The sequence below is a fragment of the Scyliorhinus canicula genome, chromosome 1, assembly GCF_902713615.1.
Source record: "Scyliorhinus canicula chromosome 1, sScyCan1.1, whole genome shotgun sequence".
Taxonomy (NCBI): domain Eukaryota; kingdom Metazoa; phylum Chordata; class Chondrichthyes; order Carcharhiniformes; family Scyliorhinidae; genus Scyliorhinus; species Scyliorhinus canicula.
This window is the reverse complement of record NC_052146.1, coordinates 47876646-47900915: the sequence shown is the minus strand read 5'-3', so window position 1 is coordinate 47900915 and position 24270 is coordinate 47876646. Positions and strand designations below refer to the sequence as shown.

Here is a 24270-nt window from a genome sequence, read left to right as displayed (position 1 = left end):
GCGAAGGTGCTGGAAGTGCAGCTGCAGGCGAAGAAGACCAGGCCCCCTTCGCCTGCCCCACCTTCCTCGGGCAAATCTGGGGGGGGTGGTGATGTTATAATCCCCAAGAGATCTATGGGGAGGGATTAACCTCCCGGTAAGCCTCGGAATCCCTCGCTGAGGGGCAGGTCCCATGAGGTAATTGAGTACAGACATAAAAATCGGCCCAGAAAGAAGCCTGGGCAGAGGGGTCCTGACAGGGACCTGGTGGATTGTGACTTGTAAATAGTTTGCTTTAACAGTAAATCATTTTTATTTTAGTCTCGTACCTCATACCTCTGATTCAATCATAAATTTGGGTTTGTTCATATTTTGTAAATTTAGATCACTTTCACTTGTGTTAACACCATTGGCAGCCAAATTAAAAAAAAAAAGAAAGCAGAATGATTTCCATTGCAGCACAGGGGAAGTGTGCAGTGCCTGAAAATTGAAATGCATCGTTGTGATTATAATTTATTGCCTGAGTGATATTAATATGAAGTCAAGTAAAACTTCTCTAGCTTTGGACAACCAGATAAGATGGGCACCAAAAAAGTATGAACCCAATATGCCTCTACCATTCGTGAGCCTTTTATTTTACGAGATTTTATCTGTTAATAAGTGTGACTGTACACGAGCAAAATGAATCGTGCGAGAGCCCCAAATCACTGGACATGATCCAGATCGGCATATTTAAATGAACCCAATGGCTCATTTAGTGTGCACACCTGCAAGACCTCACTGGGGAGCTGTGACCTCAACTAGGTTCTAAAGCACAACGATTTTTAGCCTGTACAATTGAACTTTTGGACTGAATGTTTCAAAGTTACAGATCTGATTCGTGCATGGTACTTTGGTGCGACTGTTGTCAGTTTATGAGTGGGAAGAGGTTGGTTTCTTATTCCTTTCAATCTGTATTTGTCCTTTTTGCAGTGAATTCTCAATAGAATTTTGTTTGCTAATGATATAAAAAGTAGAAAGGGAGAATGATTGGGTTTCCACCCATTACTCTGAAGGTTTTGTTAAAATAAAGTAACAAAAGCTATTTTTGAATAAAGGTAAAAGGTAAGGTTTGCCATAATCCCAGATCACTATCGGCTGCTTCCCATGGTGGTGATTTAATTTGAGGAGCAACACACCTCTGGTGAGGGGCAAAATTGAGAAGGTGGGGCCTTCATGAATAACCTCAGCCGTACGGGAACTGAACTCGCGCTGCTGGCCTCATTCTGCATCATGAACCAGCTGTCGAACCTACGGAGTTAAACCTGTCCCCTATTTTTGAATAGAATGTCAGTGATGAAAATGAATGAAAATCGCTTATTGTCACAAGTAGGCTTCAAATGAAGTTACTGTGAAAAGCCCCTAGTCGCCACATTCCGGTGCCTGTTCAGGGAGGCTGGTACGGGAATTGAACCGTGCTGCTGGCCTGCCTTGGTCTGCTTTCAAAGCCAGCGATTTAGCCCTGTGCTAAACCAACCCCCGATGGCAGGGTAGATGACCTGATTCCCATTGTATCAATTTTTAGTTACTTCTAACTTTCAAGTTAGATCAAATTTGATCAGTAGTGTGCAATATAATTCCAGATGAATATTTGAGTACTGAAAGAATTGACTGCTTTTTCCAAGCATAAGAACATAACATAAGAACTAGGAGCAGGAGTAGGCCATCTGGCCCCTCGAGTCTGTTCGGCAATTCAATAAAATCATGGCTGATCTTTTTGTAGACTCAGCCCCATTTACCCACCTGCTCACCATAACCCTTAATTCCTTTACTGTTCAAAAAACGATCTATCTTTGCCTTTATAATCATCCATCTTGATGCTTTTAAAAAAACTTTTAAGATGGATAACCAAAGACTCCCTATGAGGCAAACAGAAAGAAAACCGCCGGAAAAGATTTCCTATTTTAAAACTTTTGCTGTAACAAACCATCTAAAATCAACATAATTCAAGCATTAATTAACAGGGTGAACGATATTTCAAATTTAAAAAGATAAATTTAATTTTAAAGTATATTTTAAATATACCTCCCATAGTAACAAATGCAAATTATTTCCCATGCAAATGGACTGTCATGGGAGTGTCCCTTTAAGGAATGTTTTTTGTCTTATCACATGGCTTCAGTGATGTCATTGTGTGGGTGGAGCTAGGCCGTGGCTCTGAGTTATACTTTCACTTTGAGTTTGGACTGGTTTTGAACTGCACAGGTTGAAAGAAGGGTTTCTCTATCTTCATTTTAAAAGCTGTTTCCAGACTGCTTGCTAACGTAAAATAAATAATTATTTCTGGAGCTTTCTGGAAGGAATTCAAACCTGCTATTTGAGAAGGGGAACAGAGTATCATGAACAAGTCATATACCAGTAAGAGTGCCATGTGCTGGGCCACAACTTTGAAAAGGAGTTTCTGGTTTTACTTGAATTTTGTTATTAAATTGGAACAGTTAAGGGGGAATTCATTAAGGGTTAGACATAAATTATTGTAGCTGTGTGGGGTCTTTGTGTTTGTAGTTGATAAAATTCTTACTGCGTGTGTTTATACAAATGTTAACTAAATTCATAGAATAAAGCTTGTTTTTTGATTAAAAGCACCTAAGAACGCTGTTGAATAACACCTGAAAGGCAGGTTATAGTGCTTATCGTAACCAAAATCAATAAACAGTTATAGGTCAAGTGAACTCCATAATATACTTTGTAGTTTTCTAAACCCCGGCCCACAGGAGTAGGACCATTTGCAATCGCAGTGTTTCCAATTTGGCCGTCGTTTTGTAGGATCTCTCATTTTCCATCCAATCATTTGGTGCTTGAGTCGCATTCACCTGCAGCCATATTCCATCTGAAGTCCCTTGTCACAGTTACCACTGACGGGGCACACATCTACAAACCGTTTGCTCATTCAGGACATGACAGTCCTGGCACAGAATCTCACAGAGACTCCCTTCTCTGATTCTGTCAAATGGGTCTCGTTGGCTCTGGCAACTGAGACAACAGCAGTGGATCTTGTCCAATCTACAATCCCTTTCCCTTCCTGTCTTCGTTCTCTGCTGTTTCCAACTGTTCAACATACACAATACACCGTCTCTGCTTTATTCGGAGACCTGCTTCAACATCAGCATCTATTCAAAGTCTGCGGAACAGAAAGTTCCATTCCGACAGAACCTTGCTTATTTACATGGATTCTGTGTTTTGAGCTGCTAAACTTAAAAACGCTTGCTGACCTAACCATGCTGCAATTAACTTTCTGTTTAAACTTTGCTTCTTAGATGTTCATCCCCATGGCAGCCTCAAGTTATATGAGCATTTCTTGGAATCTAATGATTTCATAATCAAAAGAAAATGAACCTTCTTCCAGAATACTCCCCAACCCACTTTGCTCTTTGAGGGAAAATGCACAAAATGTGTACATGCCAAAGCACGTGGGTCGTCACAGAAGAAATCTGAAAATTATTCCTCCCTCCCATATAAAATACACCAATCATGAGAAGATAACATCTTTATATCTGCCACGCTACGGAAACATTGCAAAAAGCTGGGGCTCATCAGGAGATGGATGAAGTTTGCATGGCTCGTGCTGATCTTTTCTGTTTTCTACTGCACATACATTTTAAATGTTTGTGGAATTCTTGGAACTAGCTGATGTGACAAAATGGTGTCAAAGTGTACGGCAGGAAGCAGGCTGCTACTGACACATATTCTTATTTCATGTGTTAGTGGCATAGTATGCATTTTGTTCCAGGAAAACTTGGCCTCACTTTTTGCAATATGTGGAGCTTGAGATGGTTTTATGTAGAATGCTGTGTCTGTCAGTCAAACTATGGTGGAGAAGTTTATAAATTATGGCATGAAGTGCACCCAACCACTTGGATAAGAATGCGGGTAATGAAAATTGGAGTTCACCTGAGGCACTGATTTGAACTGCATTCCTAATTAACCCAGATGGAAGCTGGCCCTGATGGGAAACAAACATTGAAAGCTCGTAACGGAGTAGGGGGTAATTCCAAGTTTGCTGCTTGGAAGAGGTTGGGATATAATTGAAGAACTTGCGAGACCTCGGAACATCCCAAACTGCTTCACAATCAAGTACTTTTGATGTGCAGTCATTGTCGTAGGAAGCATATCTTTTTTAAAATTTGATTTATTGTCACATGTACCAAAGTACAGTGAAAAGCATTTTTCTGCGGCTGTGGGAACGTACTGTATGTACAAAGTAGACAAAAAGAGTAATCAATAGAGTACATTGACAAATGCTACATCGCCAAACAGTGATTGGTTACAGTGCAAAACAAGGGGCTAAACAAAGCAAATACATCAGCAAGAGCAGCATAGGACGTCGTTAATAGTGTTCTTACAGGGAACGGATCAGTCTGAGGGGGAGTCGTTGAGGAGTCTTGTAGCTGTGGGGAAGAAGCTGTTCCTATGTCTGGATGTGCGGGTCTTCAGACTTCTGTACCTTCTGCCTGATGGAATGGTCTGGAAGAAGGCAATGGCTGGGTGGGAGGGGTCTCGGATAATGCTGTCTGCCGTCCTGAGGCAGCAGGAGATGTATACAGAATCAATGTAAGAGTGGCAAGCTTAAGTGATGCGTTGGGCTGAATTCACCCCACTCTGCAGTTTCTTGAAATCTTGGACCGAGCAGTTGCCATACCAGGCTGCGATGCGGCCGGATAGGATCCTCTCTATGGCACATCTGTAGAAGTTTGCCAAATTTCTTTAGCTTGCATAGGAAGCAGAGACGTTGTTGGGCTTTCTTGACTATTGCATCAATGCGAGTGGACCAGGGCAGACTGTTGGTGATGACACCCCCCAGGAATTTAAAGCTATAGACCATTTCCACTTTGGAGCCATTGATGCAGACTGGAGTGTGTGTCGTGTTACGCTTCCTGAAGTCGACGACCAGTTCCTTGGTCTTTCAGACATTTGGAGAGAGGTTGTTTTCGATAAACCATGCAACCAAATGATTCATCTCCCTTCTGTAGTCTGATTCTTCGTTGTTTGAGGTACGGCCCACCACAGTTGTATCATCCGCAAAGTTGTAGATTGAATTGGTGTTAAATCTTTCCACACCGTCATGTGTATAGGAAGTACAGTAGAGGAGTGAGCACACATCTTTGTGGGGCCCTGGTGTTGAGGACTATTGTGGAGGAGGTGTGTTGCCTATCCTGACCGATTGCGGACAGATGTCAGTCAGTTTACACAGCAGAAGATCCCACAAAGAGCAACAAAATGAATGATTAGATTATTTGTTTTAGATGTTGATTGATCATGTTGTACTGGACAATTTTGATGTTTTGAGTAATCAAACATGCATAACGAGTTTGGGCAGCACGGTAGCATGGTGGTTAGCATAAATGCTTCACAGCTCCAGGGTCCCAGGTTCGATTCCCGGCTGGGTCACTGTCTGTGTGGAGTCTGCACGTCCTCCCCGTGTGTGCGTGGGTTTCCTCCGGGTGCTCCGGTTTCCTCCCACAGTCCAAAGATGTGCGGGTTAGGTGGATTGGCCATGCTAAATTGCCCGTAGTGTCCTAAAAAGTAAGGTTAAGGGGTGGGGGGTTGTTGGGTTACGGGTATAGGGTGGATACGTGGGTTTGAGTAGGGTGATCATGGCTTGGCACAACATCGAGGGCCGAAGGGCCTGTTCTGTTCTGTGAGTAATTGCTTATCGGTTCTGCTTTTTTTTTGCGCCTATAACATATGAGCCTTCCTCCAGATATGCTACTCTTCCAGTTTTAACTGATAGACTAATGAGTTGCTTGCTCTAGAAACAGTAGGTCAGATGCAATTAGAAAAGGTGAAAGTCTATTAATTATATGTTTTTCATTCTTGTCAGTATTAGGAGATTTCTTCTAACCTGTTACTCCGGTAACCTTGTTATCTTAGAGCATGGCTTTGCTTATGTGTGGATAATGGGATGCAGTAACTTTAGTGTCGTTAGCACATTGCACTAGCGTACAATTGTTTCTGGGCGTCAGGTCGTAAATGTAGATTCAAAACCACAAGGGTCCAAGTGCTAATCACTGTGAAACTCTGCTTAACACTTTTTCTTTTTCCTCATTTACAACTACTCCAGCTCTTGTTTGACCCTGCAGTTTAAATTTAATTAGAAGTATTTTGTGTGGAGCATTTAAAAAACAAAACCTCCTGAAATCCTAAATAAATTAATGTCAGGCACGATTTACCCCTTCTAATTGCTTCCTTACATTTCTTTGTAATGTATTTCTAGTCCTGCAGAACTTCCATGTCCAGCGATTCCTCCAACAACCAAGTAAATGCAACCCCCCGCACATTTACTCTGTTTCCTTAAGCACCTTTTTGGTTCATTATCTCAAGTGGATTTTTCTCTTTCTATCCAAAACTGCTGAGCTGCCAATATCATTTGTCGAATTGCACACACTTACTAAACTGCTTTGACAATTTTGAGACCAATGCCTGGGCCCCAACCGGGTACCTGACTGCCACAAATGCAGTTAAAATCCCTTTCGCTCTCCGATTGCTGCTAAATACCAGATATCAACCTCCAGCCACTGCAGCCTCTAAAGTGGATTAGGATTTTGTTTATTTCACATGTACCAAGGTACATTGAAAAGTATTTTTCTGCAAGCAGCTCAACAGATCATGAAGTACATGCAAAGGAAAGGAAATCAAAGAAAATACATAATAGGGCAACACAAGGTACACAATGTAACTACATAACACCGGCATCGGGTGAAGTATAACAGCCCTCGTGGGCCACTATACTAAAGTATCAACCTAGATTATTTGTTTAAAACCCTTCGCCCACACATTCTGCGTTTGTGGTTATGAACAGTAACTAGGCAAGTTGGTAATTTGAGACTTTGGTCTGGATTTTCAGCACCGATTTGGGCATTTCGGGTCGGGGAAATATACTGACATGGCAGAGACTCGCTTCGATATATTAAGTGTCCTGTCACATCCAATCTTCTCTCTTGAGGAGTGAGGTTGGGATTGAGTGCCCTGCCAACCTTGGAAACAGATTGAAGGTGGCCACAGAGGGCGGGCGATTACCAAAGCTGACTGAATAGAAGGCCCTTCTCCATTTTGTTGGACTTTATTCCAGTTTTGTTCTGGAAATAAAAAGCTGTTAGGCTGCCAAACATTCATAATGGGCTTAGCTGTCATAACAGCCCATGGGAGATGTCCACAATGAATTATATTGAAACTGCAGGAACAGATGGTAATGGCTTTTTCCAAAGCTACACCAGATGGCCTATCAATCAATATACTCTCTTGTAAAGAGTGTTTGTTTCTCTGTCAGCTGCAGCTTGGCTTTTATTATTTTGAAAGGCTGGAGATTGAAGTAATTACAAATCATGATACTTTTTAAAAAATATATATATTTTATTGGTATTTTCAATTTATACACAGTAACATTTTACGTTTAATATTGATTGATATTTATTGTCATCTACCGAAGTACTGTGAAAAGTATTTTTCTTCGGCCAAGGGAACGTACACAGTACGTACATAGTTGACCAATGAATATTTACAGCACGTGTAGAAAATCACGATACTTAACATACGTTATTCATTCTTCAAGAATGTTTACATCTCCTCCATAAATTTGTGACTCACACAATGCAGGTTAAGATCCTTGGAAGAGTGAAAATAAGGTCTATTTGAACTCCGCACTAATTTGAAATGGCCCTGCTGAGTTTGAGTGTCCCACCTGTATGATTCACACCCCACCTCCTTCTACCTGCCAGCAAGATGGGATCTACCAGGAATGGCGGCAGGCGCCATTTGGGTTGCTCCTCCCATTTTTTTTAAAGGTCCCAAGAGCTGGCCCAACCCTGAGAAAATCTGGCCCTTTAACTCTGCTTCTGCTTGCCACTGCAATGTTTGTACCAGCTATACCTATTTTCTAACTGGTCTTCTCTACATTGGAGAGACCAAATGCCTTGCAGCGCACCTTTGTTCAACCTGCATGCATGACTTGGTTTTTTAGTTCTTCACCTTGCTCCCAATCTGATAATTCTACCCCTCGGCTGGCTGCAATGTTATAATGACGTTCAGTGCAAGGTAGAGAAGCAGGTACTTCATTTTTGTGCTGACACTTTACAGTCTTCTGGACTCAACATTGAGTTCAACACTTTTATGTTGGTTTTCCTCTTATTTCCTCTGCCCACAGGGAGCAGCTATTAGGACCCTGCCATTCTCCTCCTCTGGACAGATTATTTGGAACTTTATAGTTCCACTATCACCCCCTTTGGCTTTGCACCATGCAAACTTTTGTTAGAAACCTTCCCTCGCCTTCTTTTCTTCCCCCACCCCGTTTCTCTTCCCAGTTGCTGCCAGACCTGCTGAGTTTATCCAGCATTTTATTTTCATTTCAGATCAGCCATGATCTTATTGAATCGGAGAGCAGACCCGAGGAATCGAATGGCCTATTTCTGCTCCTATTTCCTATCTTTGTACAAAAAGTTAAACCTTCACAGATGCTGCCAGACCTGCTGAACATTTCCAGCATTTTCTGTTTTTATTTCATATTTCCAGAATTTGCAGTACATCTTTTCCTTTTCATTTGCCATATTCTTTTAGATTTAAGTACCACGTTCTTTGGGCAAATTCTCAGTCAACCCAGTTACAAGTTATCCATCTGTTTTGTAGTCTGTAAATAGTAAGGAAGACCCTGGATGTGCACAGTTTTATTTGTTGGCTCTTTCTATCCTGCTATGCTTCGAGCTAAGGTTATAAAATCTGTAACTGTACACAGCGTATCAAAACTAATCAGGTCACTGGTTTTTATAGGCATTTATTTTGGCCTTTCTGTGATTGAGCGACCTACATAACATCTGCCACAAATGGTATGTTAATCAGAATTTAACAAAGGCTCGCAAAATGGTGTTGAAAAATATACAATAACTGAAGCAACATCACTTTGCATGTTATTTTTGCTGTCTTTTTGCAAGCATATTTGCATTTTTCTGATGCATTTGTACTAGCGACTATATACTCTTTAGTTATATACAACAGTTATGACCAGCTTTCAGCTATATGGAAGAACAGTTTGACTAAACATCTAATTCACGCTGTTATGCTACCAAAGAGATTCTTTAAAAAAAAACTACCAAAATGCAACTTCCAGGATTATAAATGCATATCTAGGTAAAGCTTTGGAGGAAAATGTGAAATTATGGAAGGTAGTTGATGCTTTAGTTAAACTCATGAAGTGCAGAGTACTTATCTATGAAAATGTTAACTACCACTTTGGATTAAGAATGTGGGATGAGGCCCTATTGATTAGGGGATAGAATTTATTATCTTTTCTGCAAGTAGAGCCTTCTAGATCTCACACTTTTAATGGAATGCAGTAAAATGTTTATAGCTGCTTCAGCTAATAAATTAATTTTATGCAGGATTGAAGAGATAGCAAATATAACTTGAACTGATTTTCCACACATTAACATTGGTCCTCTTTCGACTAATGAAAATGATCTTGCTTATGTTTTCAGAATAATCCTCATGGCTTCAACAGTTTGGCTTTCATGTTTGCTACTGGTTTGTCTCTTGGATTGACAATGAACACTGAGATGATCGTTTTCTCCCCAGTTGTACCACAATGTTAGAATTGTATGGCACAGTGGGAACTCTTGACACATGTGACTTTCTTACTCCACCGTTCTCCATGGCAACTGTCGAAGGCTGAAGCAGTCTGTGTCCTTTTTGTCATTTGTCACCCTGAGATGAGCTTCCAACCATGTGTCGGCGAATGACAAAGACATTCTGCTTCTACCTTATTAACACCACTCCAAGCCCTCATCCAGGCCTTTACGTCCAGACTTGACTCAATCCAGTGCATTCCTGACCGGCCTTCTATGTTCGCTTCACCTTAAACATGAGGTCTTCCAAATTCTGTTGCCCTAACTCAAACCATCATCCGTCATTCCGGTGCTTCCTGACTTGCATTCATTCCTGGTTGAGCATTTTTGATGCCTCACCAGTTCTGACCACGTCAGCACCCCCAAATTTGTGACGACCCTTTAGCTGCCTCAGCCCTGATCTCTGGAATTCCCTCCCTACTTCTTTACTTTTATTTTCTCCTTTTAAGATACTTCTTAAAACCAAGCCTGTTAGTTGAAACCCGAACAATGTTTGTTCTGGGCAAAGGAAATGTAATGGTGGCTCAATGTCTGTTGTATGGGCACTGGAGTTAAAACCCTTGTCTGAAAGGAAATAAACTTTAATTACATCTAACCCACATAGTGTGGAGGTTAGCATTCAAAATGTTGAAACTCAACATAGGAATAATGTCAAAGTATAAACTGCAGTATGTAGCTCGCAACAAGAGGGAGAAAATTAGATGTTAACATTCAATGCCTCTCCTCTCTCCTGTCCTTCCCCAGAATTACTATACTTGGAACTGGTGCAAAATGGTTAGCCGTTCTCGAAGAAAAACACCTGAAACCAGGTAATAACTCGCTTTATCTAAGAAATGCGTTTAATTCTGTTTTATGGCATTTGTTGTGGATTCTTAAAGGTTATTTCGTTTCAATGAATATTGCAACTTTATTGCACAAAATTGATACTTTTCTTGAGACCTGTGTTGTGGCTGGGGCTGGATTTTCTCAGCACCCTAATATTGGGTCCATTTTCAGGTTCTGAACCCACTGCAGGTCTGAGCGTGCCAAATGTCAGCATTTTGTGGGGAGTGGATTGACTCCACTGTGCCTGTCCACAACAGACATTGGGAGCTAAGAATAGTAGACTCACTTTTAAAGGCAGCAAACTGGCTTCAGCATGGCAACCAGCCTTCAGGGGGCAGCTTTATCTGAGCATTGGCATGGCAGTGTGTTGTGGTTGGGTGGCCCCAGAGTTCACTGCTGTCTTCCTGAAGGTTATGATCGAGGTAGTCTAAACCAGGAGGAGCATATTTGGAAAGCAGCAGGAGGTGGCCTGTCTGGCAAAAGAAAAAGGAGGCATGGATGAAGGTCACCAGGAAGGCTAGTAGCCATATCTTCGGTATCCGGATTTGGGACCAGCGGAGAACGCACTTCAACAGCCTTCTGCCTTCTGGAAATGCAAGTGTGAAGCAAAGCCAGGCTGTCAGCCATGGGTTTCTTACATGAATGGCACACTTCTGAGCAGGTGGGCCCCAAGGCAGGCAGTGAATAGGTAGACCGAGGAGATAAATGCCCATTGCCCATCCTTCAATGAGAGATGTGAGCAGAGTGATGCAAGCTTTTGCGTATGGTAATTAAGCCCTGGCTAAATGCAGTGACAGGAGCAACATATTCTGACACTGGATCAGGATGGACTAATGGGAAGTTTAAGTGTAGCTGACCTCTCCACCCTCGCATTACGAGAATTATGAGCGCACGTCACCTGTGAGCGGAGCCATTAAGGGGGCCAACCTAGCAATATTGAGCGCATTGAGGAGGAGGCACTTGACATTGCAGGCGGTTGATGAGTTTGGTGTGTGGCAGAAATTGGGTGATGGTTTATTGACAAGATGGCAGCCTAATAGTGGGAATCCCTTGTATTCCATGCATAAATTTAATGGCGTGGAACACTGAATTGCATCCTGCAACATGACTGCAAGGGGATCATAAGAACATAAGAACATAAGAACTAGGAGAAGGAGTAGGCCATCTGGCCCCTCGAGCCTGCTCCGCCATTCAATTAGATCATGGCTGATCTTTTGTGGACTCAGCTCCACTTTCTGGCCCGAACACCATACCCCTTAATCCCTTTATTCTTCAAAAAACTATCTATCTTTACCTTAAAAACATGTAATGAAGGAGCCTCAACTGCTTCACTGGGCAAGGAATTCCATAGATTCACAACCCTTTGGGTGAAGAAGTTCCTCCTAAACTCAGTCCTAAATCTACTTCCCCTTATTTTGAGGCTATGCCCCCTAGTTCTGCTGTCACCCGCCAGTGGAAACAACCTGCCCGCATCTATCCTATCTATTCCCTTCATAATTTTAAATGTTTCTATAAGATCCCCCCTCATCCTTCTAAATTCCAACGAGTACAGTCCCAGTCTACTCAACTTCTCCTCATAATCCAACCCCTTCAGCTCTGGGATTAACCTAGTGAATCTCCTCTGCACACCCTCCAGCGCCAGTACGTCCTTTCTCAAGTAAGGAGACCAAAACTGAACACAATACTCCAGGTGTGGCCGCACTAACACCGTATACAATTGCAACATAACCTCCCTAGTCTTAAACTCCATCCCTCTAGCAATGAAGGACAAAATTCCATTTGCCTTCTTAATCACCTGTTGCACTTGTAAACCAACCTTCTGTGACTCATGCACTAGCACACCCAAGTCTCTCTGAACAGCGGCATGCTTTAATATTTTATCGTTTAAATAATAATCCCGTTTGCTGTTATTCCTACCAAAATGGATAACCTCACATTTGTCAACATTGTATTCCATCTGCCAGACCCGAGCCCATTCACTTAACCTATCCATATCCCTCTGCAGACTTCCAGTATCCTCTGCACTTTTCGCTTTACCACTCATCTTAGTGTCATCTGCAAACTTGGACACATTGCCCTTGGTCCCCAACTCCAAATCATCAATGTAAATTGTGAACAATTGTGGGCCCAACACGGATCCCTGAGGGACACCACTAGCTACTGATTGCCAACCAGAGAAACACCCATTTATCCCAACTCTTTGCTTTCTATTAATTAACCAATCCTCTATCCATGCTACTACTTTACCCTTAATGCCATACATCTTTATCTTATGCAGCAACCTTTTGTGTGGCACCTTGTCAAAGGCTTTCTGGAAATCCAGATATACCAAATCCATCGGCTCCCCGTTATCTACTGCACTGGTAATGTCCTCAAAAAATTCCACTAAATTAGTTAGGCATGACCTGCCTTTAACGAACCCATGCTGCGTCTGCCCAATGGGACAATTTCTATCCAGATGCCTCGCAATTTCTTCCTTGATGATAGATTCCAGCATCTTCCCTATTACCGATGTTAAACTCACTGGCCTATAATTTCCTGCTTTCTGCCTACCTCCTTTTTTAAACAGTGGCGTCACGTTTGCTAATTTCCAATCCACCGGGACCACCCCAGAGTCTAGTGAATTTCGGTAAATTATCACTAGTGCATCTGCAATTTCCCTAGCCATCTCTTTTAGCACTCTGGGATGCATTCCATCAGGGTCAGGAGACTTGTCTACCTTTAGCCCCATTAGCTTGCCCATCACTCCCTCCTTAGTGATAACAATCCTCTCAAGGTCCTCACCTGTCATAGCCTCATTTCTATCAGTCGCTGGCATGTTATTTGTGTCTTCCACTGTGAAGACCGACCCAAAAAACCTGTTCAGTTCCTCAGCCATTTCCTCATTTCCCATTATTAAAACTCCCTTATCATCCTCTAAAGGACCAATATTTACCTTAGCCACTCTTTTTTTTGTCTTATATATTTGTAAAAACTTTTACTGTCTGTTTTTATATTCTGAGCAAGTTTACTCTCATACTCTATCTTACTCTTCTTTATAGCTTTTTTAGTAGCTTTCTGTTGCCCCCTAAAGATTTCCCAGTCCTCTAATCTCCCAGCAATCTTTGCCACTTTATATGCTTTTTCCTTCAATTTGATACTCTCCCTTATTTCCTTAGATAAAGCTAGTGCAACTCAACTCTGGCTGGAGAACATAGGACTGGATTTTCCAATTCTGCGGTTATGTCCGCAGGATCCATCTGTTCTTACCAAAACGTCGGCACTGCCCCCACCCGGTGGGGGTGGGGGTGGGTGGGGGGGGGGGGGGGGGGGGGTGCAAGCAGCTGCGCTGTGTAAAGCTCCGGCTTTACCTGCGGATATGGCCGCAGAATGGCCAGGTCCGTGGCCGCGCATGGCGCAGTCTGTGGCGGCTGCGCTGTGCAACGTGGCACCAGCTGCATGCGGACCCAGCCTGCCAAAAACCCTCAGCCCCTGCCAGCGGAACCCCCCCCGATGCCGTCCCGACGGCATGAGGCGTACTCCTCGAGTATGTCATTTTTTGCCGTTTCCAGCGTAATAACGCATTTTCCTGCCTAACACTATTTCGGTGTCGCCGATCGGAGAATCCAACCCACAGTCTCCCAAAAGGAGAATCTGGGCCTTTATAACCCCGCCTTCATGAAAGAAATCTGTCCTTGCATGAATAAAGCTGCCAATATGCTCAGTGTCCCCAAGGAAGGGTGCCACATACATCTCAGTCACACCAGAACACCCTCTTGAGCATCCTGCCTCCAAATCTGTTTCAACCAGGGAGCCTGTCACATAGTAGCTCTTGCAATAGAGCAAAAAAGTGGTGTTGATATCATAAAGAGGCTTATCTGAATTTATATTGACCACCATAATGCAGAAACCCCTTGATGGAGCTTACTGCAGAACCACATCTTTAGGCAAGTGATGGTCTGCTCACTCTGGTCCTTGTAAGTTCTCCTGTGTTTCAGCTGTGGGGCTTTGCACAGGGATCAGCAGCCATTTCTTTACCAGGTACTCCTTATCCACCAACAACCACCCAGAGGCCGGGTGGAATAAACAGAGGCTGCACCTGTGCCTGCTTGAATAGATCATGACAGGTGTCATGAAATCTTTCGCAAACCTGAGAGCTGTACATTGAATGAGTGGAAAGTGTTACAGTTGATTATTTCTTTGGACGAGGATGCTGAAGCTGTGGTGTGAACATGTGTAGTCGATCACACCATGTGCCTAAGAGAATTCTGCCTTTGAGGCAAAACCTCAACTCTCTGTGCTGACTGGTCACAACTACACTAAAAGACCGATGCCCTCATCAAAAAATAGTTCCATCGCCTGAAATATGCAGCTGTGGTTCACCTGTTGACTCCTGCAAGGAGCCCGAGGCAACAAAGTTCAAAGCCACTGTCAGCTTGACAGTTACTGGCAGAGGACCCCAAGCCATGTGTCTTTCTCCTGGAGTGCACGTAGCTCGGCCATCATCTGTACCAACAAACAAAGCTGTCTGAAGCAGTATTGCTGCCTAACAAGCTCAGGAAACTGATCTTCTTGTTTCTCTGGGGATTGTCTTTTAGCCTCTCCTGCCCTTTGACCAGCATCTCTGTATCCACTGGCATTAGGTAACTGTAGTAGTTGCTGGTGCTGCTGTTGCTCCTTCGCACTGCTCCGGCCTGGAGAGAGTGGCCCTGATTATCAGAGACAGTGTTAGGCACCAGGACCTCAGCTGCCAAATGCCCTTCACACCTTTCTGAATTAGATGTTTTCCCAAGGTCTTCCTCTCCAATACTCACTCTGGTATTTCAGTTCTGCTTCAAGAATGGCAGCTTAGTGGGTGTGCAAGAGCTTCCTTTTGTGCATCATTTTAAATGGCTACTGCTTCAGTCAAAGGGGTTTCCGCTGCTCAACTTTCCTCATCTTCTTGGACAAGGTGCTGAGACAGAGTGCACCTTTGGTAAAAATCTTAACTGTAATTAAACAATCTCTCAATTGCCACCGCTAGTGGGCAGGTGTCCATCCTCCTCAAAGCTGGAGGCAGAGTTGCGTGGGCAGCTGGCAGTGTGCTGTGGCACAAAGTTGCCAGCTGACCCCCCCCCCCCCCCCCCCCCCCCCCCCCCCGGTCCCCCTGATTGTGTCTGTGATGGCTCTTAGAAAGAAAGAGCCAGCCAATTAGACCCACTTCTTGTTCTTTTCCCCCACAGCCCTGGACATTTAAAAAAAATTCTGAGTATTTATCCAATCCTCGTTTGAAAATTGCTACTGAATTGGCTCCCATTAATCCTTTAAAGGAGTGCATCCCAGATCTGCTTAGTTCCTTTTGACATGAGACGTCCTAACAATTTAATTTTGCATGGATTCATTGTCAATCATGTGCAGCTATGTGAACCCTTGGAAAATGTACCTGCAAAGGATTATTATTCTTGTGCATAGAAATTGTGTTGTAAAGGTTGTAATATTTCCCCTGTTAAATTACTGCAATTCTATCATTCAGGCCACCTACATTTTACACATTTAAGTCTATTCTGGTCTCTTAGCTAATACTTCACTACAGATTCTTGAGAAGGTGTCTGCTGAAATCAAATGATATTTGAGTGCTTTATTTGTGCAACTACTTAGGATTTATTTTCTTTTTAAACTGTTTGCTTTCAAAGATTAGTGGTTAGATTTGATATGATGGATTCCAGAGAATTGGCAGAAAAGCCTACTTTAGAGCAGCAATCTTTTCAACGAGAAAAGGCCTTTCAGTTCAAATGAGGCTATTCTTTTTCATAAGTCAAAACCGTTTTGATTAACTCTTGATAATAAAGGATCTCCGCAGCTAATCATGCAACATCGATGCTTCAGAAGTGACCCAGATTTATTTGTGCCAATTTGAATAACTGCCAAAATCACCATGCCCAGCTATGAACATGGTTAATTTAGCCATTCTATTCAGCAGCATTATACTGTCATAAGTATTTGTTTGCCTAACCTATGGATTAAGGCCTCATCAATTGCGTATGATCAACGATGAACCTGAATGGATTTATTTGTATCATGCCACTTTCCTATAACGTATTATTAGAACTTAGTATTCAACAATTACCACAATTCCTGACCCCAAAACATTCCAAAATACTTAACCAACTTTTGTTCAGATGGCATAGCTGAATTCTGAAAATACAATGTCATTTAAGTGTACCATTCTAATAAGACAAATTAGTTAACATCGAGCAAACCAGTGTGGAAGAAATTAGTTAGAAAAACACGATTGCTCTGGAGTTAAGATTGTAATGAGTAAACACAAGTTATATAAATGTATAAAACTTTCAAAGGTTCTATTTTGGTGTGAATATGAACTGTTCTCTTGGAAATTGAAACCTTAAGTCCTGTTTTCCTTTTTCAGGTGAGACTCACAGTCTACAGACGCTGCATACCATTCTGTCAACTGGGTCTCCTCTCAAACCTCTAACTTATGATTATGTCTACAAGCACATCAAGAACAATATCCTGTTAGGCTCAATCACAGGTGAGATTTCTGGGAATTGGTGGCATATTTCCATTAGACAGTGCATTTAGAACCCTGCACAATTATGTGATGCAGTTCATGACTCAAATGTGCTTCATCCTTGAAGTAACATCCTCATCAAGTCAAGCACACTGGTAAAGAACTTAGTCGGTAAAATACTAATACCATGTGGCGTTCTGTCCTATATCGCAAAGTGATTGATAGAGTGCAGGTTGATGACCTAGTTTCCCCTCACAATGAGTTCACAATCTGAGCTGCACAAAGAGAGGCACTGAGTGAAAATCAAGGGATGTCTTAGTGCAAGATTGCCTGTCTGCTCTGCCAACTGGAATGAAATGTTTCATTTGCTGCGAGATGGGGGAAGGCAACCTAAAAAAGCAAACACGTGTACGTTGCCAACTGGATTGGATTTTCAGGAAATACTTTATAAGGAGAACATTGGCTTGTGTTCTTTTTAATTAAATAATATTTTGCCTCCTATCGATTAAAAGCAATGTTTATGGAGTAGCTAGGTCCCAGTTCGGAGCTTTTGGATGGGAACGCAATTTTCCCGTCTTCTCCATAACTTGCACGCAGCATCATCTTTGGGGCGCAATTTTAACCCCCCCCCCCCGCCCCACCACCTTGCTGGCAGGATTCCCTGGTCCCGCTGAAGTCGATTGACATTTGGACAGTTCACTACATTTCCCTGCCGTGACTGGGTCGTAAAATTCTGCCCTTGGACTTCACTTGATGGTGATGGCTGTGTGCAATGTGCAAAGGTAAATTTATTTTTGAAAGGAAATGTTTTAAACCTTAAGGAATTTCTCGTGGTGAGTCGGAGGACGTTAACCACTTGCAAGCGCTTCACTGATTGGTGTAATTATGACATTCGGTTTGTATGTTCTGATTCTGTTTGGATTGTTGTTGAAAACTTACCACTATTCTTAGAATTCCCCCTATATCAAACTGGTGAACAGGGATTCTCACTCCCTGACTCCGATGCAGGCTTCGGTGGGTGCTATTCAGGTCAAACTATATTTTCAAGTTATCTCCCGGTAAAACCCATACCTTCACCGAAGATTTCATCTACTTACCACTTAGTAGCATCGATCCTCGGTCCCGCATTGCTAAGTAAGTAAAGTAGACTTAGGAATAACCACTATTTCAGGTTAAATTAAGTTATTTTATTATTATATTTTTTTCTTTTAAAAGCTGCAATCACTTTCTTTACAGAAAGGTAAAAAAGATCTTGCCTCTGGATCCTTCTGGTTGGTTGAAGGGCCAACTTGACAATCAATCTTTTTACAATCTGGTCTTCTTTAGATGTATTCGCTGGTGAGCTCGGTTTCTATGTCTTATCTTCCCCATGTACCGAGCTGTGAGATCTGACTCTGCTGGCTATCTCTTTTAAAAAAAATTTAGAGCACCCAATTATTTTTTCCAATTAAGGGGCAATTTAGCGTGGGCAATTCACCTAACCTGCACATGTTTGGGTTGTGGGGGCGAAACCCACGTAGACACGAGGAGAATGTGCAAACTCCACACAAACAGTGACCCAGGGCCGGGATTCGAACCCGGGTCCTCAGCGCCGTAGGCAGCAATGCTAACCACTGTGCCACCGTGCTGCCCTGCTGGCTATCTCTGAGCTGACTCTGCCTCCTCTTTAAATTCTAGTCTTCCTTAGATGTATTAGCTGTTTTAGCTCGGCTGCTATGTCTTGTCTTTCTCATGACCGAGCTGGCTGTAAGCTGAATCTGCTTGCTTCTCTTGTTCCTTCTCTGCTTCTCTCTGAGTTTTGGTTCTGGTAGTTCCTGCTCTGGTCTCTGGGTTTATATTCTCTTTCAAACAGTTAGTAAGTTTTTATGACCTTATTGTAAAGTAACTATTATTTCACTTTGATTGTAAAAAGTACCTTTGATCCAAACATTCTAATACAACTAAGTATTCATTTTGACATGACCTCACCTCTCGGGTCTCTGATTACATTGTTTCCTTTGTGATGTTCAAAGTTCCTTTGTGATATTCAAAAATGCTTTGGTTTCAAGAGGTGTTACTTTTAATTCTTGTCATTTCTATAGTTTTATTTTCCAATTGTGTCCTCGGCTCATAATTTTGACTTTGATTTTAGCTCTAAATTATGTTTCTCGTAGACTGATAGTCTCCAGTTTTCTTTAATTTACTTGGTGTTAGCAGAATTTCACACCTAGAATTCAACTGAACCTCATCCTTTCCTTTCCAGCTGCTTACTAAAATAGTTAATTTAAATGAAGGTGTGAAACATTGCTTTTAGTTGTATGCTAAAATCCACTTGGTTATAACTTGAATGGTTTACATTTATCACTTAGCTCAACTGAAACCCTCATCCATGCTTTTCCAGATGCTTACTAAGATGGTTAATTTCAAAGAAAGTGTGAGCAATTGTTTTTAGCTTCATACAAAAATCCTGTTTTGTTTGTTTTGGGAGAAGGAACCTGCGTTTTATAATCCTGCTCTTTGCAGCTGCTATTAACCCTTTGTGGGATCTTTCCCTGTATCCTCTCTTGTTTCTCTCAGACCAGATATTGCCAGACTTCCATGTTTCAAATGACACATCTTTCCATATTTTCAATTACAGGATGTATGGCTTTATGTCATATTTAGTTGGAAGCCACCCAAACAATGCATTCTAATGAGAGAATAATATAAATTAATAGCATTAAACACTTGATGATGCGGTCACGTCTACAATCAGTTTTATACAGACTCATTTAGAGAATTTGAAGAGACTGTCATATTTGGCTTGGTAGTTTAGTGAGCAGTATTGCCACCAATGATTGTCTGTATCACAAACAAGTGAATTACTACAATGAGCAGCTAGCAAGCACTCACGTTTTTAATTCCATTCTGGTACTGATAGAAAATTACTGCTCCAAATCCAGTGGACGTGCTCAGATGTTTGCTATTTTGAAGGAAAATGAATAGTCTCTTCAGCCTTGGCTTTCAACGCCGTTTGCTCGCTCTTTAACATTGTTTTTCCCCCCCGCAATAACAATGCCTCAACCTGATGCAGAACCAGTCAGACGTAGAATAGCGATCCAATGTTCATCGTCAACTGTTAGTTCAGAGACACCCCTGAGAGTTGGAAAGAGCATGCGTGATATTGCAGTGGCAACAATCATTTTAGTCATTGCAAATAGCTCCATAAAATAGTCACCAGTAGACCCACTAGGGAGAGGGAGATCAGAAGAAACTTCTGTATTCAAAGAGTGATGAGAATGTGAAAAATATTACAGGGAATGGTTTGAAGCACTTGTGTTGATGCATTTAAGGGAAAGCTAGGAAAATGGGAATAGAGCGTTATGATAGATTTTAATAAAGAACAAAGAACAATACAGCACAGGAACAGGCCCTTCAGCCTTCCAAGCCTGTACTGGTCATGATCCTCTTGGCCAAAACCCTCAACACTTCTGAGTGCCATATCCCTCTCTCCCCATCCTATCCATTTATTTGTTGAGATGCCTTTTGAACACCGTTAATATATCTACTTCCACAACCTCCCATGGCAACGAATTCTAAGCACTTACCACCTGCTGTGTTTAAAAAAAAAAAAAACCTGCCTCGCTCATCTCCTTTAAATATTGCCCCACGGACCTTAACCTATGCCCCCCGGTGACTACCCCTCCACCATGGCGAAGAGTGCCTGCCCATCTACTCTATCCATGCCCCTCATAATCTTGTAGACCTCTATCAGGTTACCCCTCAACCTCCGTCGTTCTAATGAAAACAGTCTGAGTTCATTCAGTCCCTCTGTATAGCTAACACTCTCCAGACCAGGCAACATCCTGGTAAACCTCTGCACGCTCTTCAAAGCCTCCACATCCTTCTGGTAGTGTGGCAACCAGAATTGGGCGCAATATTCCAAGTATGGGCGTGCCAAACTTCTGTACAGCTGTAGCATGACTTGCCAGTTTTTATACTCACTACCGTGTGTACTTGTGTTGCCTTTTTCAAAGATCTGTGGACCTGCACGACCAGATCTTTCTGATTTTCTATATTCCTAAGAGTTTGCCACTTACGGTATATTTCCCCTCTATGTTAGACCTACGATGAGGAAAGCTAGGAGGATATTCAAGTGGAGCATAAACGCCAGCATTGACTAATTGGGCCAAAAGACCTGGTTGTGCCGTATATCCTATGTAATCCTCTAGCTATGTAATCCTTTTGTTTTGAAGCTTCTCCAGATTCATCCCTCGGAGTGTGATGGAATGTGCATCATTCACCTTGTGCATCACTCACCTGGGTTGGATGTTGCCACAGCAACACAAGAAACATGACACTTTGTCTGACCAGTACCCTTGCCATTCAGCGCAATATCCATTCTTAACAGTGCAATTTGGCTGCAGTTTGTACAATCTGCTGTGCTGTAATGCCTCACCAGATTTACTTTGACATTACCTCCCAGCCTTGATGTTTAATGGGAGGTAGGGAAAAGGCTTTCTCAAGCAGTGGTACACACTATATCCCTGAAGGTTGCCTAGTCACCCTCAATGCAATGTGTCCTTTTTCGTCGTACACAAATTACTTTGAGTTTCTCTGAGCGAGATTTCTTCATGACTGCCTGTTTGTGCCTCGAGACATTGAGACGCTTCTGCACCTTGATGCCCTAGGGATAGATTTTGATGTTTAGCTTTGCAATGATGTGACGGTTGTCAATCTAACAGTCACTGCCACACATGGTAAAGAGAAATGTAGGCCCCCTACAGTCAGAAACAGGGGAATGCATAATAAGGGACAAAGAAATGGCCGAGCAATTGAATACATACTTTGGTTCTCTCTTCACAAAAGAGGACACAAATTAGATACCAAATGTTGGAGAATGAAAGGTGTAGCGAGAGGGAAGAACTGAGGAGATCAACATTAGAGAAGTGGTGCTGTGGAAATTGATGGGATTGAAGGTGGATAAATCCCCAGGGCCTGAGAATCTGCATCCCAGAGTGCTTAAGGAGGTGGCTCTGGAAATAGTGGATGCATTGGTGGTCATCTTCCGGGAGTCTATGGACTCTGGAACAGTCCCTCCAGATTGGAGGGTAGCTCATGTCCCTCCAATATTCAGAAAGGGAGGTAGAGAGAAAGCAGGGAATTATAGACTAGGAAGCCTAACATTGGTAGTGGGGAAAATTCTTGAATCCATTATCAAGGACTTTATAGCAGAACATTTAGAAAGCAGTGGCAGGATCAGTCAGAGTCAGCATGGATTTATGAAGGGAAAATCATGCTTCACAAATCTGTTGGAATTCTTTCAAGATCTAACCAGTACAGTTGACAAGGGGGAGCTGTCGATGTGGTATATTTGGAATTTCAGAAGGCGTTTGACAAAGTCCTGCATAAGACATTATTGTGCAAAATTAAAGCGCATGGGATTAGGGAAAGTGTATTGAGGTGGATAGAGAGGAAACAAAGAGTAGGGATTAATGGGTCATTTTCAAATTGGCGGGCAGTAACCAGTGGGGTACCACAGGGTTTAGTGCTGGGACCCCAGCTATTCACAATATATATGAATGGTTTGGATGAGGAAACAAAATGTAACATCTCAAAGTTTGCAGATGATACCAAGTTGGGTGGGAGGGTGAACTGTGATGAGAATGCAGGGATCCTACAGCATGATCTGGGCAGGCTGAGCGAGTTGGCAAATCAATGGCAGATGCAGTATAATTTGGATAAGTGCGAGGTTAAGGAAGCAAAAACAGGAAGGCAGATTACTATCTGAATGGTTGAAAAGTGTGAGAGTGGAGTGTGCAGCGTGACCTGGGTGTCCTTGTGCACCAGTTGCTGAAGGTAAGCATGCAAGTGCATCAGGCGGTAAAGAAGGCTGATGGTATGTTGGCCTTCATTGTGAGAGTTTCGAGTACAGAAGCAGGGATGTATTGCTGTAGTTATACAGGGCCCTGGTGAGGCCACGCCTAGAATATTGTGTGCAGTTTTGGTCTCCTTTTCTGAGGAAGGATGTTCCAGCGAAGGTTTACCAGACTGATTCCAGGGTTGGCCGGATTGTCGTATGAGGAGAGATTGACTAGGTTAGGATTGTTCCCACTGGAGTTGAAAGAATGAGGGGGGGAATCTCATAGAGACTTAGAATTTACAGGACTAGACAGGGTTAATGCAGGGACGATGTTTCCAATGATGGGTGTGTCCAGAACCAGGGGTCACAGTCTGAGGATTCAGGGTAAACCATTTTGGATAGAGATGAGGAGACATTTCTTCACCAAAATAGTGGTGAGCCTGTGGAATTCATTACCGCAGGAAGTAATTGATGCTAAAACATTGAATATATTCAATAGGCGGCTAGATATAGCACTTGGGGAGAATGGGATCAAAGGGGGAGAAAGCAGGATTAGGCTATTGAGTTGGATGATCAGCCATGATTGGGATAAAAGGCGGAGCAGGCTCGAAGGGCCAAAAGGCCTCCTCCTGCTCCTATCTTCTATGTATCTATGTATGTATCTATGGCTTTTGTTACAAGCACGTCCTGCCTGTCTCTGCCTGGTGATGACGATCAGATGCCAGTGTTGTACAGGAATGTATCCAGTGTGTTGTTGCGATTAGGGAGGCAGAAAAAGAGCTTGTGCTCAGCACACCACTTTGATAAGAGATGTCAGCTGCCTACATCACTGGGAGAAATTAAGATATGTCCAGATTGGCCTCATTAGAGAAAAGGCCCCCATTTACGGAGAAAGCACCAAGATTGTAGTTTCATTTAAGTTGCAGGTTGTTTGAATGTGGTTGTGTACTGATTTCTTGACCTTAAAGCATCACCATGCAATTGGTCAAATTGGTAAAGAGTGGAAGGTAAATTGGGACAATCAAGATGGATGGTTTTTTTTTTCTTTTAAGGTCAGACCCGTTTTCCCAGGGAGTTCAATGTTCGGGTGAATTCTCAACTACTTTGATGCTAGAGTTTTGGTGAAGAAACCTGATAATTAAGGTTGAAGCCACTACTTTGTATCATAGAATCCCTACAGTGCAGAAGAAGGCCACTCTGGTCTGCACCGACCCTCTGAAACAGCATTCCTCCAAGCCCACTCTCCCACTCTATCCCAATAACCTCTTAACTTAACCTACACATCATTGGACATTAAGGGGAAATTTAGCATGACCAATCCACCTAACCTGCACATCTTTGTACATAGAACATACAGTGCAGAAAGATGACATTCGGCCCATTGAGTCTGCACCGACCCACTTAAGCCCTCACTTCCACCCTATTCCTGGAACCCAATAATCCTCCTAACCTTTTTTGGTCACCAAGGGCAATTTATCATGGCCAATCCACCCAACCTGCATGTCTTT

The 24270-nt window shown here is 42.6% G+C and overlaps 1 protein-coding gene across 1 annotated transcript in view; it reads left to right on the top strand.

Moving 5' to 3' along the window:
* aacs (acetoacetyl-CoA synthetase) overlaps window positions 1-24270 on the top strand; it is a 189721-nt gene that overhangs the window by 124594 nt on the left and 40857 nt on the right. The window contains exons 11-12 of the mRNA XM_038790294.1: window positions 10374-10438; window positions 16840-16962. Coding sequence (XP_038646222.1) covers window positions 10374-10438; window positions 16840-16962 — 188 coding nt within the window. The remainder of the gene's footprint in view (window positions 1-10373; window positions 10439-16839; window positions 16963-24270) is intronic.